This window comes from Chiloscyllium punctatum, chromosome 22, assembly GCF_047496795.1.
Source record: "Chiloscyllium punctatum isolate Juve2018m chromosome 22, sChiPun1.3, whole genome shotgun sequence".
NCBI classification, from domain to species: Eukaryota; Metazoa; Chordata; class Chondrichthyes; order Orectolobiformes; family Hemiscylliidae; genus Chiloscyllium; species Chiloscyllium punctatum.
In genome coordinates this window covers 50,130,532-50,146,774 of record NC_092760.1, presented here as the reverse complement: position 1 = coordinate 50,146,774, position 16,243 = coordinate 50,130,532, and the positions used below count along the sequence as shown (strand labels likewise).

Sequence of the window (16,243 nt, the reverse complement as noted above, 5' to 3'; positions counted from 1 at the left end):
GGCTGCCTTACTGATCTTTGAGGGGCCCTACTTTCTCCCTAGTTACTCTTTTGTCCTTAATGTTTTTGTAAAAACCCTTTGGATTCTCCTTAATTCTATTTGCCAAAGCTATCTCAGGTCCGCTTTTTGCCCTCCTGATTTTCCTCTTAAGTATACTCCTATTGCCTTTATACTCTTGTAAGGATTCACTTGATCTATCCTGTCTATACCTGACATATGCTTCATTCTTTTTCTTAACCAAAGCCTTAATTTCTTTAGTCATCCAACATTCCATACACCTACCAGCCTTTCCTTTCACCCTAACAAGAATATACTATCTCTGGACTCTTGTTACCTCATTTCTGAAGGCTGCAAACATCTGCACTCATCTTGGCCAGTTTTCCCTACAGCCATTACCCTTTGAACCCAGCAGTGCCACCATGTGTTTGGCCACTGCTGGGCCTGAAGCAATCCCTGAGTAAATGTGGTACAGAAGAGCCAGACTTTAAGGTAGATTCAGGATCGTATGAGGGACAGGGTGGTAAGCCCCAACAAGGCAGGTTCAGAATGGACAGGATGCAGGACAATGAAAGACAGAGAGAATTATCTTTGCTGGCCTCTGACGAGCAGAGGGGGGCAAAACGTAGGCTCCCCCCTTGCTTGTTCTCTGGCCCACAACATTTCACTGGGCAAACTTCCTCGCCATGGATAAAAATGCTTCAGGGTTAGCACGGCTGACATGATGCCCAATTTTACAGTCTCCACCATCAGCTGCCAACCTGCCCTGGTGGGAGCTGTAAAATTCAATCCAATGTTTCATTCAATCTTGGATAAGTTCTTTAAATAGGCTGATGTTTGCTCAAATTGTCAAATATTCCTTGTTTCCTTGTTCCTCTCACTGTGCTGTGACTTCATATGTACTAGTTAGTATGAACTTAATGAGTTTGCACAACTTATTTCCTTACAGGACTCCCTCTTCCCTGATTTTTGTCTTTCTTTGCCACCCACTTTGTGCCTGAATCCTCTTTTACTGCTTTTAGTGATATTACTCTTGTTTTGAATCAATCAATTGCTTCTCTGTAAATTCTGCTATCCCGGTAACACTCATGTTGGTTACTAAAATTCTGGTGAAGTTAGTATTAATTAGACACTTTTTTTTAATCTCTTTTGTTTGTAAACTGATTTATTCTGAGAAATTTGCTTTATACTTTAAGTTCAGAAATTAACATATCATTACAATATTAAATACTGTGCAGAAATGGTTAAACTGGCACTTGACATTAAATAACTGCTGCAATGCCACTGTAGAATAGCAAAGAAGAACCAAAGACTGAATATGAATTGAGTATGATTCAAAGGAAATTTCTTTCATACTAATAGAAACAATAGAAGGAAAAAAAGAAATAACATAGATAAAGGTCAGACTTATCAGATTTATCCCCAGTCATTTTTCAGCATTCGGCCAGATACAGATGCTCTGTAAATAACAGCAACTTCTGATGTCCAGTAATAGTGAATGAGGTAAAAGTGTTTAAATCCAGTAAATGTATATAATCATTAGTGAGTGATTAATGAGACAGAATTTGGCCCCAAATTGAAAAAGCGCTTTTCTTTTACATAGCAACAAAAAATAAAAAAAATTCTGTGCTCTTCCTGGTCCCATAATGGAAACATGGACACTGCTTTCAGACTCCCTGTCAGAACTTGATTAAAACTGCTTTAAACACCTTTTTGTGATTAGATATGGCTCCTGAATTTAGGTGGTTCGGCATCTGCCTGCAACACTGGCAGATTAAAACTAACTACGGTTGACTTTAAATATTAACTGACCACTCACTGCTTTCAATCAGATGTAGTTAAAATACACCTCTTTTTCTCTCTTAGAAGTTGTCTGGTAATCAAAAGTCGACAATTTTATGCATAATATTTTCAACATGTTAAATTAAAGCTACAAAATGCAATGGAACATATCAAAAACATTTTTAAAGATTTTTTTTTACAACATTGTTGGTGATTGACATAAAATAATGTTTCCACACTATTCCAAATTATTCACTTTTCCAGATAAAAAGAAAAACTGTCGATGTAGAAGTCCTGCAAAAGCAACTTTACAAAATTTTAACAAGTAGGACAAAATTATTTTCCCATTATCAATGCATCATTGAAACCTTACAGCTTTTTAAAAGATAAAGCTAACTTGCCTGTCTAGATTCATAAAAAGTGCAAAATTAAGAAGTCATTACAAAAAAACTATCGATATCACACATCAGTTAAATACATCCACTCATTTTACAGAGTTAATATATCTTTCACTAAAATGTTATAATATGCTTAACGCTTTGTGTGCTCAGAGTACTGTCAAACATCATTTTCTGCTTGCTGCAAGTAATTACTATTTTGAAGGGGGCATCAAGCAAGAATACTATATTCCTGAGTTGATGTCACAATACTGATCAAAATGTTGTATGGATGGTTATGGGCAAGCCAAGAGCCAGGTTCTGACTTCAAAACTTTTCCTGCCACAAAAGAAGTATTCACAAACACAGTTTCAGCACTATTTTGTGAAATCTTTGTTCTAACATTTACAGTGAACATCAAAACTACATTTCAGGTTCTTGGGCACCACACCACAGCTATTTAAGGGATTTTTTTTACAGCCTTAAAAATTATAAAAATAGGAAACAAAAACATGTCAGAAAATGCATACTGTTTAAGTATTTACTCAGCAACTTCAAAAGATATTGTAAAAAATGCAATTTCAGTAACTTCAATATATTCCAGAAGCTAAAAAAGTTATCAATGCATGATGTTACCACTTCCAATCAAGCATTATATTATTTCATTGTAACACCTCTGTACTAGTACGTATTAAAATCAAGCAAAGTAGAAATAACTCGTGAGAAATCCTGTCTGCATTGCCTGTCAAACATTTTGTGACATGAATGAAAAATATTCGCCACTTGGGAAAACCATGTAAAAGCTGCTCGTGTAATAGACTATGCTACAGTGTCTCATATAGTGAGCCTGCTCACTGCCTTTCAGATTTTCACAACATTTTGAGGTGGTCATGCATCAGCTTAAATAAAGTTCAGTCTGCTGCAAGACAGGTATTTCTCAATTATATTGGTCAAAAATAATCATAAAAGATTTTATGAAACAAGAAAATATATTTACCTGCATCCATATTTTCTGTGAAGTGTGTAGACTAGTTACAAGATGATGTATTTTCTTAATGTAAGGTATGAAATTTTATTATTTGCATAGCTTCCTGTCATGACTCAATGTCCATGCAGCCCTCAATAAAGCACAGTGAACAACTGGTTCAATAACTGGGAAAATATGTGGCTGCTTTTGTGATATGAAATGCTTGCATTCACTTGGAAGCATTTGATCATTGTAAGTAGTGGAACTTTGTACATATATATTATGGTTAAATTGGAATGAGTTCTGTCATAATCTAACATATTCACAATCTTGGGAATTGGGAGAGTCTGCCAAACAAATTTCTGTGCCTAAATTTTCTATTGCAGCTGTAACATGTTTTTGTTGCATATTTGCATCTGTAGGAGGGGAATGTACAATAAGATGGGTTGGCACTTTTATCAAACTTACAGTTTTATCCAGCGTCACATTAGTAACTGGAATATTAACTTCAAGTGATTCAGTCTCTCTTATTGTACAGGTCCCTTTTTCATCACAGATTGCAACCAACTGTGAATCATCCTGTACAGGCAATGCCATGTGCTTGAAGTTCAGGAGATTTTGTTCAGCTCCGTGTGCCACATGAACTGAAGGCATTGATCTGACTATTTTACAGGGGCTATTTAAACACTGTATGACTGGTGAGGTCTGTGTGATAGCAATCAGATGCTGAGGACTCTGCAAATTTACATTTCTTATATGGTCCTGTTTATGCATAGTTGGTGAATATTTGGAAGGGCTGTGCTGAGCAGAAGGCATGATATGGTTTTCAGATCTGTAAATGTCCCAGACCTGCTGATTCAAAACTGAATCCTGTTCCACAGATTGTGGATCTTCTGACAATTCTAACGCAGAAAATGGTTTAGGTGTACTGACAGGGTCTGCTGGTTTTGCACACACAAGTTCCTTTTGAATAAGTGCATTATTTTCATCAAGTTGAATCTCAGTTATTGGTTCTGAAATATTCTGATCATACCTATAGTCAGTATCAGATAAATTGTCATACTGAGAAACATTTGAAACTCGTCTTTTACTTTGGAACTCATCTGCACGTTCTGTTTCTGGACTGTTCAAATCTGTTGAAGCTTCTTGTGTTAAATCACTGAAGGATGAGTTCTCCTTTGCTGCAGCTGAAAACTCCACTATCGCTTTAGGTTGTGATTGATCAATAGGGAAACATGCTTCTAGTTGGTGAGGGACACTGTGGCTAGAATATCTATGCAATATTTTTTCTGGATTTGGGAGCAAGAAATGAACGTCCTTAGAGAGCATCACTGAAGGTGGAGGTTCTGGACAAGGTAATGGCACATTCTCATTATTTTCCAAATCTGTCAATCCATCATTACTCCCTGGAGAGGGTTTACCATTATTATATGCTTCATCCACTGACTCTGATACAAGTTCCTGGCATTTCTGCAGAGACTTTGTTGCTATATTTTGATGTATTGAAGCTTGATTAATTTCTGAACATAATGTAGATTGTTCTTTTGGGAATTGAGTTTCAACTACTTCAGTTTTTTCTATAAATTCAACTTTGCTCAAGTCTTGACAAGCAATCATAATCTCTTCTGGAGGACTGGTGGTTTCTTTTTCTGGAATCTTATTGTTAACTTCTTCAATATTTGGGATTGTATCATTTTCTGCAATTCTAGTCTCATTATTTTGAGCAGGTAGGATGTCTTCCTTCTTAACAGGCTGCTTTGAATTTTTTTCTGGGCTTGGAGGTGGACTCACTTCTGAAAGCACAGGTTCATCTTGTGGTAGTTGGGTTTGGTCTTTTATGGGAGTTATATACTTTTCATGGAGTGGAGCTTGAACTGCACAAATTTCCACAAAATTAATATTGTTCTCCTCTGGACAAGGATTCCCATTATTTTCAGAAGTCTCACTCTTTTCCACAGGCTCAGGCACAAAAGGCTGGATACAGTTTCTTCCTGGTGATTCGCTATCTACATCATTATCAGGTTCAAAGTTATTTGAAATAGAATTAACCTTTTCATTCTTGCCATTGGCCATGAAGTCATCCTTCTCTGGTATTAAGGTGACAGAAACTTCCTGGCCTAATGGCTTGTTGGGAAATTCATCAGCTTTTGCTAGAATGGATAAAAAGAAAAGAAAATTGTATTTAATCTAAAGATAGCAATATAAAGAATAAAATGAACAGTACCGAGTTTACAAATACTGCATACCATGTAAAATTTTGCTCCTGTGGAAAATGACATCAATTCTATAGTATATAGATTTAGATCATCTAATTATTTAATTGCTTGATTTAGATTTCCTATATATGTGTTAATTTCTAGGAGCCAGAATGAAGAAAATAGTAAGCAATTTACTACGAATAATAAGAGGAAAGAAAATTCAGAATTGATGAAATCTGCAACAAATACTCCTCCTGGTGGCCAATGAATCCCTCGAGCAATTTCCATGTTGGAATTTACACATGGAGGAGCAATTGGAAGGTAGAAACATTTCAGGTGAAAAATAATTGGAAAAATAAAATTTGCTGAATTTTTAGGCACAGTCAAAATCACTACAGAATGATAGTTATTCTTTAGGGCACCAGGGGTGGCACGGTGGCTCAGTGTGTCAGGGACCCGGGTTTGATTCTAGCCTCAGGTCTGTGTGGAGTTTGCACATTCTCCCTGTGTCTGTGTGGGTTTCCTCTGGGCACTCTGGTTTCCTCCCACATCCAAAGATGTGCAGGTTAGATGAATTGGCCATGCTAAATTGCCCATAGTGTTCAGGGATGTGTAAGTTAGGTGCATTAGTCAGGGGTAAATGTACAGTAATAGAGTAGGGAAAAGAATTTGGGTGGGATACTCTTCGAAGGGTCGATGTGGACTTGTTGGGCTGAAGGGCCTGACCCCACACTGTAGGGATTCTATGATTCTGTGGGGATTCTATAATGTAAATTTATAGGGTACCTTCCTGTAAGGATAATAAGGAGAAATCGTAAAGAAGTTGTCCCTTCATTAGTTACCGGGTTTCAGAGGGACTATCAGTGATATGGCTACATGAGTTTGAACGCAACTTTCAAAAAGACATTTGCACTAGTAGTGGGATAACCTAAAACACAGGAAAGAGGAGAACTATTAATTTCAATAGCAATGAGCGTTCTAACCTGACTAAGCTGTTCAAATAATAAGTTCAATGTCAACTTTTCAAAAGTAAAAATACTTAACATGAAAAATTACGAGTTATGAAATAATCTCAAAATAGAGCATAAACTGTAATTGTTTCGTTTCCTCAACAGATGTTAAACTATATGGGTTTTTGATGTGCTATCATGTGCTATCATACTACTAAAACAGTTAAAAACTAAGTGGAGGCATAAAATATACTAAGGATTTTCAACATGCAGGTAGTTCTTCTATAACATGGTGGTTGAATTCTTGTGCAATCCAGTGTTATAGAAAAATCATGCTTTAAAAACACCACTTGAAGTGTTGGTAATTAATCACATTCCAGTCAACAAACATTTTTAAAGTTTGCACTTTAGAAACAGTGCCTCTAATGTGTCAATCACATTATAGTGAATTTGCGTTCACGAAACGCATGTTATAGCAGACTGACCTGTGCTAGCAAACAATACACAGCTCATATTTAATTATTATACTTTAAATAATTCTTTTAGTCAATGACAGATGCTCTGCTTTTAAAAAAAAAGTATCAAGTCTCTGCAAAAATGCCATGCATCAAGACCAAAACATTATTTGCCACACTGAAATAAATCCGGATTGGATCTGCTTAATTTTAAGTATGTGATAATATAGTGTCACCTCAAAGATAGATTTTGAACTTATTTCAGGCAGCAGAGAATGAGTTAAGCACATGCACCAGAAACACATTAACAAACTCATTCACTTTACTGTTTGATAGTCTCTGTTATACACTATGCAGAAAGAGATCAAACATACAAAGTTAAAATTAAACACATTTAGTGCCAGCAATAATGCCCACCATAATTCCATGTGACTGTGAACTGAACACAGACACGCACTATGAAACTGTAAAAAGAAAACACAAGGCGGATGATTGGAAAAGAAATTAAATAGTGAAGAAGAGTCCCTAAAATAACTAAAAGTGAGATACAGGCTAAATTAATATAAAAACCACAAATATATTAAAATAATCATCAGTTGGTGAATTGGTATGCAAGGAGGAAAATTAAATTTGGAATTGGTTTTAAAGTGAATATCTGATTAACTGAAGCATTTCAGCAACAGTTCAATTATTCCAAATTCTGAATAGCTGGGCTGAGTTTTAAACATACATCAATATTCCAAGCAGAATTAACTTGTATTCTGCAAATAAAGCATGCCAGAGACCACCCTGTAGGATATTATCTCTTCTTTGTGTATTAAGATAATCTAAAATGAGATATGATTTCTGACAAAACTGATTGAACAGAGTTCAGTATAATACTGAATGCTTAAGCTCTGAATGTGGAACATACCCACTCAAGCATCTTTTTAAAACTTCAACGATGAGAGCATACTGGCATCAAAAGTGAAAGGTTTGGGTAATCAATTATATAAACCACAAATGAGCTGGATAACTCATTAATTCTAAAAACATTAAAGAGATTAACTACAAAATAAGATCAAAAATCAAAGTACTATTTAGCAAGTAAAATTAATAAGGCCTGACATTGCTGAGGCAGTAAAGATTCAAATATGGCTTGATGCCTACAAGCTTTTCCTGAAATCCATTCCCAGATTTACAAGATTTTTACTGCCTTTGACAATATCACAGCTAATTGGGAATATCATAGCTAATTATTTTTCAAACCTTTTATCCAGTTGCCATATAATTTCCCTGTTTGCCAATGAAGGACAATACAAATTGCAAAGTAAACTTGCTACTGCTTGCATATTAATACAAAGACATGTACTGGGCTGGCACGGTGGCTCAGTGGTTAGCACTGCTGCCTCACAGCGCTAGGGACCCAGCATTGATTCCAGCCTCGGGTGATTGTCGGCGTGAAGCTTGCACATTCTCTCCGTGTCAGCGTGGGTTTCCTCTGGGTGCTCTGGTTTCCTACCACAGTCCAAAGATGTGCAGGTCAGGTGAATTGGCCATGCTAAATTGCCCATAGTGTTAGGTACATTAGTCAGAGGGAAATGGGTCTGAGCGGGTTACTCTTGGGAGAGTCAGTGTGGACTTATTGGGCCGAAGGTCCTATTTCCACACTGTAGGGAATCTAATCTAATGTAAAACATAGTGTCCTGCAGTCATCTTTCTGAAAAGAGAATCTGGTGCAGTAGAATACAGCACGCCCTTTTCCCTCTGTGACCAGAAAGAACAGAAGTTACTGGGGCAGGGAAAAAGCAGGTGACTTTCATAATGGAGTTAGTGTTCACATATACACAACCTATACCCCTTTCTGCCTCATTATCATCACTCTGTGATTCTTCCACAGTTGTTAAGTTATCAGACTGCTTACCAACAGCCTGATGAAGGGCTTATGCCCGAAACATTGATCCTCCTGTTCCTCGGATGCTGCCTGACCTGCTGTGCTTTTCCAGCACCACATTCTCGACTTGGATCTCCAGCACCTGCAGTCTTCACTTCCTCATGCATGATCAACAACTAATACTGGAAGAACAGAAATTTCTTCCAATTAAATATTGGAAAGACTGTACCCAATGTTTTTGGTTCCTGCTCCAGACTTTGCCCCCTAGTTACTTCTTTGGTCTGTTCACGATTTTGGTGTCACATCTGACCCAGAGATGAGCTTCCACCTCATATTCATTACATCACCAAGACAGTTTGTTTCCACGTCTGTAAAATTGCCCAACTTCACATCTGCCTCAGCTTATTGTTTATTCATGTCTTTATCATCTCTGAACATGACTATTTCAAGACAGTGCTCATAAGAAATAGGAATTAAGGATAGGCCATTCAGCTGTTCAAGCTTGCTACACTATTCAAGATATATGATACTTAAAAAAAAATTCTTTAACTGGATGCAGGTGTTTCTGGAAAGGACAACAAACTAAGTGCTTTTCTAAAACATTTCAGAAGCATTGAAGAGCCAACTACAGTAGTGTGGATCGGAGTTCCATGTAGGTCAAACTGGGTATGGATAGAAGATTTCAGGGAGGTATTGAGTGACTGGTATTATCGCTAGTCCATTAATCCAGTCACTCAGATAATATTCTGGGCACAAGGGTTTGAATCGCATCATGGAAGATGGTTGAATTTGAATTCAATAAAAATCTGGAATTAAGAGTTGAGCTATGACCATGAAATTATTGTCAATTGTTGGAACAACCTACCACCCACTTGGTTCAGTAATATCCTTTGGGAAGGAAACCACCATCATTTGATGATAATTTCATGATCATCAATTACAGATTAAAATAAATGAATTTAAGTTCTATCAGGCCACCAATGATTATTGCCTAAACCATTTTTCCGATGCCCCCTCTTAACCATGGACTCACATGTAAATCAATGAATTCAATTTTGAATATATTCCTCTCCTGCTCTCCTGGCAAAAGAAATCAAAAGACTTGCAAGCTTTTGACAGAAGAAATTCATCCCCATTTGTTGCTTAAATTGTAGACTTTTTTTTTTAAAAGCCGTGTCCTCTAGCTAGATTAATGAACAAAATATCATCTCTGGCCTGTCAGGCCCCCTCAAAACCTTATATGTTTCAGTAAGATTACCTTTCATTCTTCTCAACTTCACTCACCAAGCACAGGCCCAAAGGGGAAAAAGTAAGCTGGATGCTGGATATCAGAGTCGAAGAGGAATGATAAACAGCTTATGCTCGAAACATTGATTCTCCCGTTCCTCGGATGCAGCCTAACCGGCTGTGCTTTTCCAGCACCATATTCTTCGACTAAATACAGGCCCAACCTAATTAACAGGTTGAATTTCACCAACTTATGAATGACATGGGAAATGGCAAGACAGTTGGGAGAATACAACGAGAATGGAAAAATTAGATTCTCAATGTCAAAAGAAAATGTCTAATTTTCCGCATAAAGTTTTAATGGCAAGAGAAGACCTTTCTATTGAACAGCTTATTTGTATGTATTAATGTCCAATTATGACCTAAACTTACTTAATTTAAATGCAGGTTGTTATTTTCCCAGGTAGCAGAAAGAAACTAGATGGCACCAATTCCTGAATTGAAAGTCAGAGCCAGAACCTGAAGGCTGCAGCACACCAGTGTCTTCTCTGGCCATCTTAGCCAGCATTCTGCAACATCTCAGGACATGTCCATGGGAGGCAACTGGGTATACTCCATGTCTATGAAAGTTGGTTTCAGCAGACCACAAGCCTGACCACATAATTATGATACATCTCAGACTGGTGTATAATTCAGGTCAGGACTGCACTGCTGCATTTTGAAGCTCAACAATATTGCAATAGTGCTAACAGGCTGCTTTGCACAAAGGGGCAGGCACACATCTCATGCTTTGGGACAGAATGTATTTTAAGGCGGCTTGCTTTCTTAAAATTCTCTCACTTTGCATTTACCGAGATGCTCACAGTATCTCTGCCTTGCTTTGCTGCTTGCACATTGCTGTTTATTCAGAACCTACAAACTCACAGTACTTTGTCTTGCATTGCCATTCAGCATAGACAGGCAGCCCAGTGGCTAGCACTGCTGCCTCACAGCGCCAGGACCCGGGTTAGATTCCCACCTCCTGCAACTGTCTGTGTGGAGTTTGTACATTCTCCCTGTGTCTGTGTGGGTTTCCTCCCACAGTCCAAAGATGTGCAGGCCAGGTGAATTGGCCATGCTAAATTGCCCATAATGATAGGTGCATTAGTCACTAAATCAATAGATAGAAAGCCGAGCAGCTAGTCAGAGGTGGATATGCTGCTCCATCAATGATGCACTTACAGTATGTGTGTACATGGCAAACACACTGCATTTACTTCAGCCAAGTTGTCAGATCTGAAAGTTTCAGGGAAGGAATCTTTAGTCCAGTAAAGGGGGACTATGTAAATGGTCAGTAAGGATGCCCTACCACTGTCAGTCAAGTGCACTCTGATCTCAGTCCAGAGGCATGACCACAATCATTATACTGCTTGATGTTACCAGGGTTCAGGGATCTGTCTCATTAGCCTGGAGATTTACCCACACAGTCCAGGGATTAATGAGGAGTCAGGGAGCTGAACAGAGATGAGTCAGAGATCTTGTCAATCATCAGTAATAGTTGAAATCGGTACAGAGGGTGGGCCATGGCTAGTCCTAGGTGGGGTCTGTGCATTAAAAGGCAAGAGGGGCTCTCGGGAGCTACTGACTACAGTGCTAGGGATATCGGGTGTGTGACTGGAAACAGCATATTGGTGGGATGGAGTGAATATAATTACTGTGAAGGGAGGGAAACTCAGTGTGGGGAAAGGGACAGTGCAAAACTATACAAAGATAAAATACAGTCAATGCTGAATATCTGATATAAAAGGATAAAGTGCTGGAGAAACTCAGCAGGCCTGGCAGCATCTATGGAGAGAGAAACCTATATTATTTCAAGTCCAATTACTCTTCTTAAGAATAATATGTCTTAATTTGAATCTGAACTGAGTTCCTTCAGTACTTTAAATTAATAATTATGTCAGGCATTAGTAAGTGGTAGGTCTTAAGCTCAGGGATATTTGATTTCTGCTGCCAATAGAGTTAAGTCTTCATGTAATGACGATTTGTTGATGCCGGCAAAGCACATGGTTCTTGTATATTCCCCAATGCAAATTGAGCTTTTTTGCTTGCTCTTCTTCACTTTTTTTGTTCTGCAATAGAGGTTAGTGTTAACATTTTATTTGAAGTCTTCACAACATCTGATGCTTCCAAATTCAACAATGGCAAAATTTTATGCTATAGTGATGTTAAGGAAATAGTAGTACTCCTTCTTATAGGGTTCTAATATTGTGTAGCACTAAGGGTATACCCAGGAGTCCTGGGTTCCTCAGCTGGGTAGCCTACCCTATCATGAATCCCGTTGGCTTTGGCATTTTGGACGTACGCAATAGTGAGAGTTGCAGACCATGAGCATTGGTGGGCACTGTGTGTGTAATTGCAGAGTTAGAATGAGTGTGAAGTGGCAGAAGTAAGATGGTGGTATTTACCCTGGTGGAGCACAGAAGATGAACGTCCTTCTTTCTGCACTGCTTCGGGAATGTGGACAGTACCCAGACTGCTACTTGGAGCTGCTACAGAACTATAATCATAGGCTTGTAGAGATGTACAGCATGGAAGTAGACCCTTTGGTCCAACCCATCCATGCCGACCAGATATTCCAACCCAATCTAATCCTATTTGCCAGCACTTGACAGACATCCCTCCAAACCCTTCCTATTCATATACCCATCCAGATGACTTTTAAATGTTGCAATTGCATCAGCCTCCCCCTCATCCTCTGGCAGCTTATTCCATACACATACCACCCTCTATGTGAAAACTTTGCTCCTTAGGTCTCTTATATCTTTCCCCTCTCACCCTAAACCTATGCCCTCTAGTTCTGGACTCCCTAACCCCAGGGAAAAGACTTTGTCTATTTATCCTATCCATGCCCCTCATAATTTTGTAAACCTCTATAAGGTCACCCCTCAGCCTCCGACGCTCTAGCCTGTTCAGCCTCTCCCTATAGCTCAAATCCTCCAACCCTGGCAACATCCTCGTAAATCTTTTCTGAGCTCTTTCAAGTTTCACAACATCTAGAATTGCATGCAATATTCTACAAGTGGCCTAACCAACGTCCTGTACAGCTGCAACATGACTTCTCAACTCCTATACTCAATACCCTGACCAATAAAGGAAAGCATATCAAACACCTTCTTCACTATCCTATCCACCTGCGATTCCACTTTCAAGGAACTATGAACTGCACTCCAAAGTCTCGTTGTTCGGCAACACTCCCTATGATCTTACCATTAAGTGTATAAGTCCTGCTAAAATTTGCTTTCCCAAAATACAGCACCTTGCATTTATCTAAATTAAACTCCATCTGCCACTCCTCAGCCCACTGGCCCATCTGATCAAAATCCCTCGTAATCTGAGGCAACCTTCTTTGCTGTCCACTCCACCTCCAATTTTGGTGTCATCTGCAAACTTATGAACTAAAACTCCTGTGTTCATATCCAAATCATTTATCTAAATGTAGAAAAATAGTGGACGCAGCACTGATTATTGTGGCACTCCACTGGTCACAGGCCTCCAGACTGAAAAACAACCCTCCACCACCACCCTCTGTCTTCTACCATCAAGCCAGTTCTGTATCCAAGTGGCTAGTTCTCCCCATATTCCATGAGATCTTAACCTTGCTAACCAGTCTCCCATGGGGAGCCTTGTTGAGTGTCTTACTGAAGTCAATATAGATCATGTCCACCGCTCTGCCCTCATCAATTCTCTTCATTACTTCCTTAAAAAAACTCAATCAAGTTTGTGAGACATGGCTTCCCATGCACAAAGCCATATTGACTATCCCTAATCAGTCCTTGCCTTTTCAAATACGCATAAATCCTGTCCCTCAGGATTCCCTCCAACAACTTGCCCTCCACTGATGTCAGGCTCACTGGTCTATAGTTCCTGGCTTGTCCTTACCACCTTTCTTAAATAATGGTACCCCGTTAGCTAACCTCCAGTCTTCCCACACCTCACCTGTGACTATCAATGACACAAATATCTCAGCAAGGGGCTGAGCAATTACTTGCCTAGCTTCCCACAGAGTTCTAGGGTACACCTGACCAGGTCCTGGGGATTTATCTACTTTTATGCGTTTCAAGACATCCAGGACTTCCTCCTCTGTAATCTGAACATCTTTCAAGATGTCACCATCAATTTCCCTACACTCTACACCTTCCATGTCCTTTTCCACAGTAAACACTGATGCAAAATACTCATTTAGTATCTCTTCCATCTCTCGAGGCTCCGCACAAAGGCTGCTTTGCTGATCTTTAAGGGGATCTATTCTCTTGCTAGTTTCACTTTTGTCCTTAGTGTCTTTATAAAAACCCTTTGGATTCTCCTTACTCTATTTGCCAAAACTATCTCACGTCCCCTTTTTGCCCTCCTGATTTCCCTCTTAAATATATTCCTACTGCCTTTATACTCTAAGTTTTCATCGATCTATCCTGTCTATACCTGACACATGCTTCTTTCTTGTCCTTAACCAAACTCTCAATATCTCTAATTATCCAGCATTCCTTACACCTACCAGCCTTTCCTTTCATTCTAACAAGAATATACTGTCTCTGGAATCTTGTTATCTCAGTTCTGAAGACTTCCCATTTTCCAGCCATCCTTTACCTGAGAACATCTGGCCCCAATCAGCTTTGGAAAGTTCATGCCTAATACCATCAAAATTGACCTTCTTCAAATTTAGAACTTCATCTTTTTCATCTGGTCTATCCATTTCCATCACTATTTTAAAATGAATAGAAATATGGTCGCTGACCCCAAAGTGCTCCCCCGCTGACATCTAAGTCACCTGCCCTGCCTTATTTCCCAAGAGTAAGTCAAGTTTTGCACCTTCTCTAGCTGGTCCATCCACATACGGAATCTGAAAATTTTCTTGTGCACACTTAACAAGTTCCTTTCCATCTAAACCCTTAACACTATGGCAGTACCAGTCTATGTTTGGAAAGTTAAAATCCCTTATCATAACCACCCTATTATTCTTACAGATAACTGAAATCTTTTCCAAATTTGTTTCTCAATTTCCCTCTGACCATTAGGAGGTTGATTGTACAATCCCAATAAGGTGATCATCCTTTTCGTATTTCTCAGTTCCACCCAAATAACTTCCCTGGATGTATTTCAGGGAATATCCTCCCTAAGTACAGCTGTAATGCTATTGCTTATCAAAAACGCCACCCCTCCTCTCTTGCCTCCCCAGCCCCCAACCCTTTCTATCCTTCCTGTAGCATTTGCATCCTGGAACATTAAGCTGCCAGTCCTGTCCAGCCCTAAGCATTGTTTCTGTAATTGCTATGATATCCCAGTCTCATGTTCCTCACCATGTCCGGAGTTCACCTACCTTCCCTGTTAAGCCTCTTGCATTGACATAAATGCAGTTTAATTCATCAGTCCTACTTTGTTCTCTGCTTTGTTCTTGCCTGCCCTGTTTGACTCACTTCTTTTCTGGTCTCTTTCCAGTCTCAGATTGATCTCTTTCCACACTATCTCCCTGGGTCCCACCCCACCTTACTAGTTTAAATCCTCTTGAGCAGCTCTAGCAACTCTCCTTGCAGTATATTAGTCCCCTTCCAACTGAGGTACAATCCATCCTTCTTGTACAGGTCACTTCTACCACAGAAGAGATTCCAATGATTCAAAAGTGTGAATCCTTCTCCCATACACCAGCTCCTCAGCCACGCATTCATTTGCTCTATCCTCCCATTCTTACCCTCCCTAGCTTGTAAAACCAGGAATAATCCAGATATCACTACCCTCAAGGACCTCCTTTTTAAATTTCTGCCAAATTTGTTATATTCTTCATTCAGAATCTCATCCTTTTCCCTTCCCATGTCATTGGTTCCAATGTGTACAATGACCTCCCGCTGGTCGCTCTCCCCCTTGAGAATATTCTGCACCCTCTCTGAGATATCCTTGATCCTGGCACCAGGGACGCAACACACCATTCTGATTTTTTGCTGCTGGCTGCAGAAACATCTATCTGTGCTTCTGACTAGAGAGACCCCCAGTTACAGAGTTCTGAAGAGTTATACTGGATTCAAAGTTTTGATTTCATTCCCCTTTTCATTGGGCCTGTTAAGTTTCTCCAGAATTCATTGACTTGTTTTAGATTTCCAACATCTACAATAGTTTGCTTTTAATAGAAATGCTCCTCCTCACAGAGCAATAGAAATAGAAAATTTTACACATTACATTTCTTTTGGATCACGGTCTCACAATGATACATTATTTTCTACGTGCTTTGTTACAATCTCAATTGTATTTGTACAAAGGAAAAGTACAAAATTATGAAGAGGCAGTAATCGTGTGCTACAGAGAAAAGCTCAGCCTTGATTAAGGCCAATTGCTGAACTTTCAGGTTCAGATCAAAAACTGGTTACAATTAAATCTCTTAATATGGCTAGG

The 16,243-nt window shown here is 39.1% G+C and overlaps 1 protein-coding gene across 4 annotated transcripts in view; it reads right to left on the bottom strand.

Moving 5' to 3' along the window:
- Positions 1-1,154: 1,154 nt before the first annotated feature.
- Positions 1,155-16,243, bottom strand: part of LOC140493623 (uncharacterized) — a 250,415-nt gene continuing 235,326 nt past the window's right edge. For all 4 annotated transcript variants that reach the window (XM_072592260.1, XM_072592261.1, XM_072592258.1 and 1 more), the window contains one exon: positions 1,155-5,273. In XM_072592260.1, coding sequence (XP_072448361.1) covers positions 3,430-5,273 — 1,844 coding nt within the window. In that variant the 3' untranslated portion in view covers positions 1,155-3,429. The remainder of the gene's footprint in view (positions 5,274-16,243) is intronic.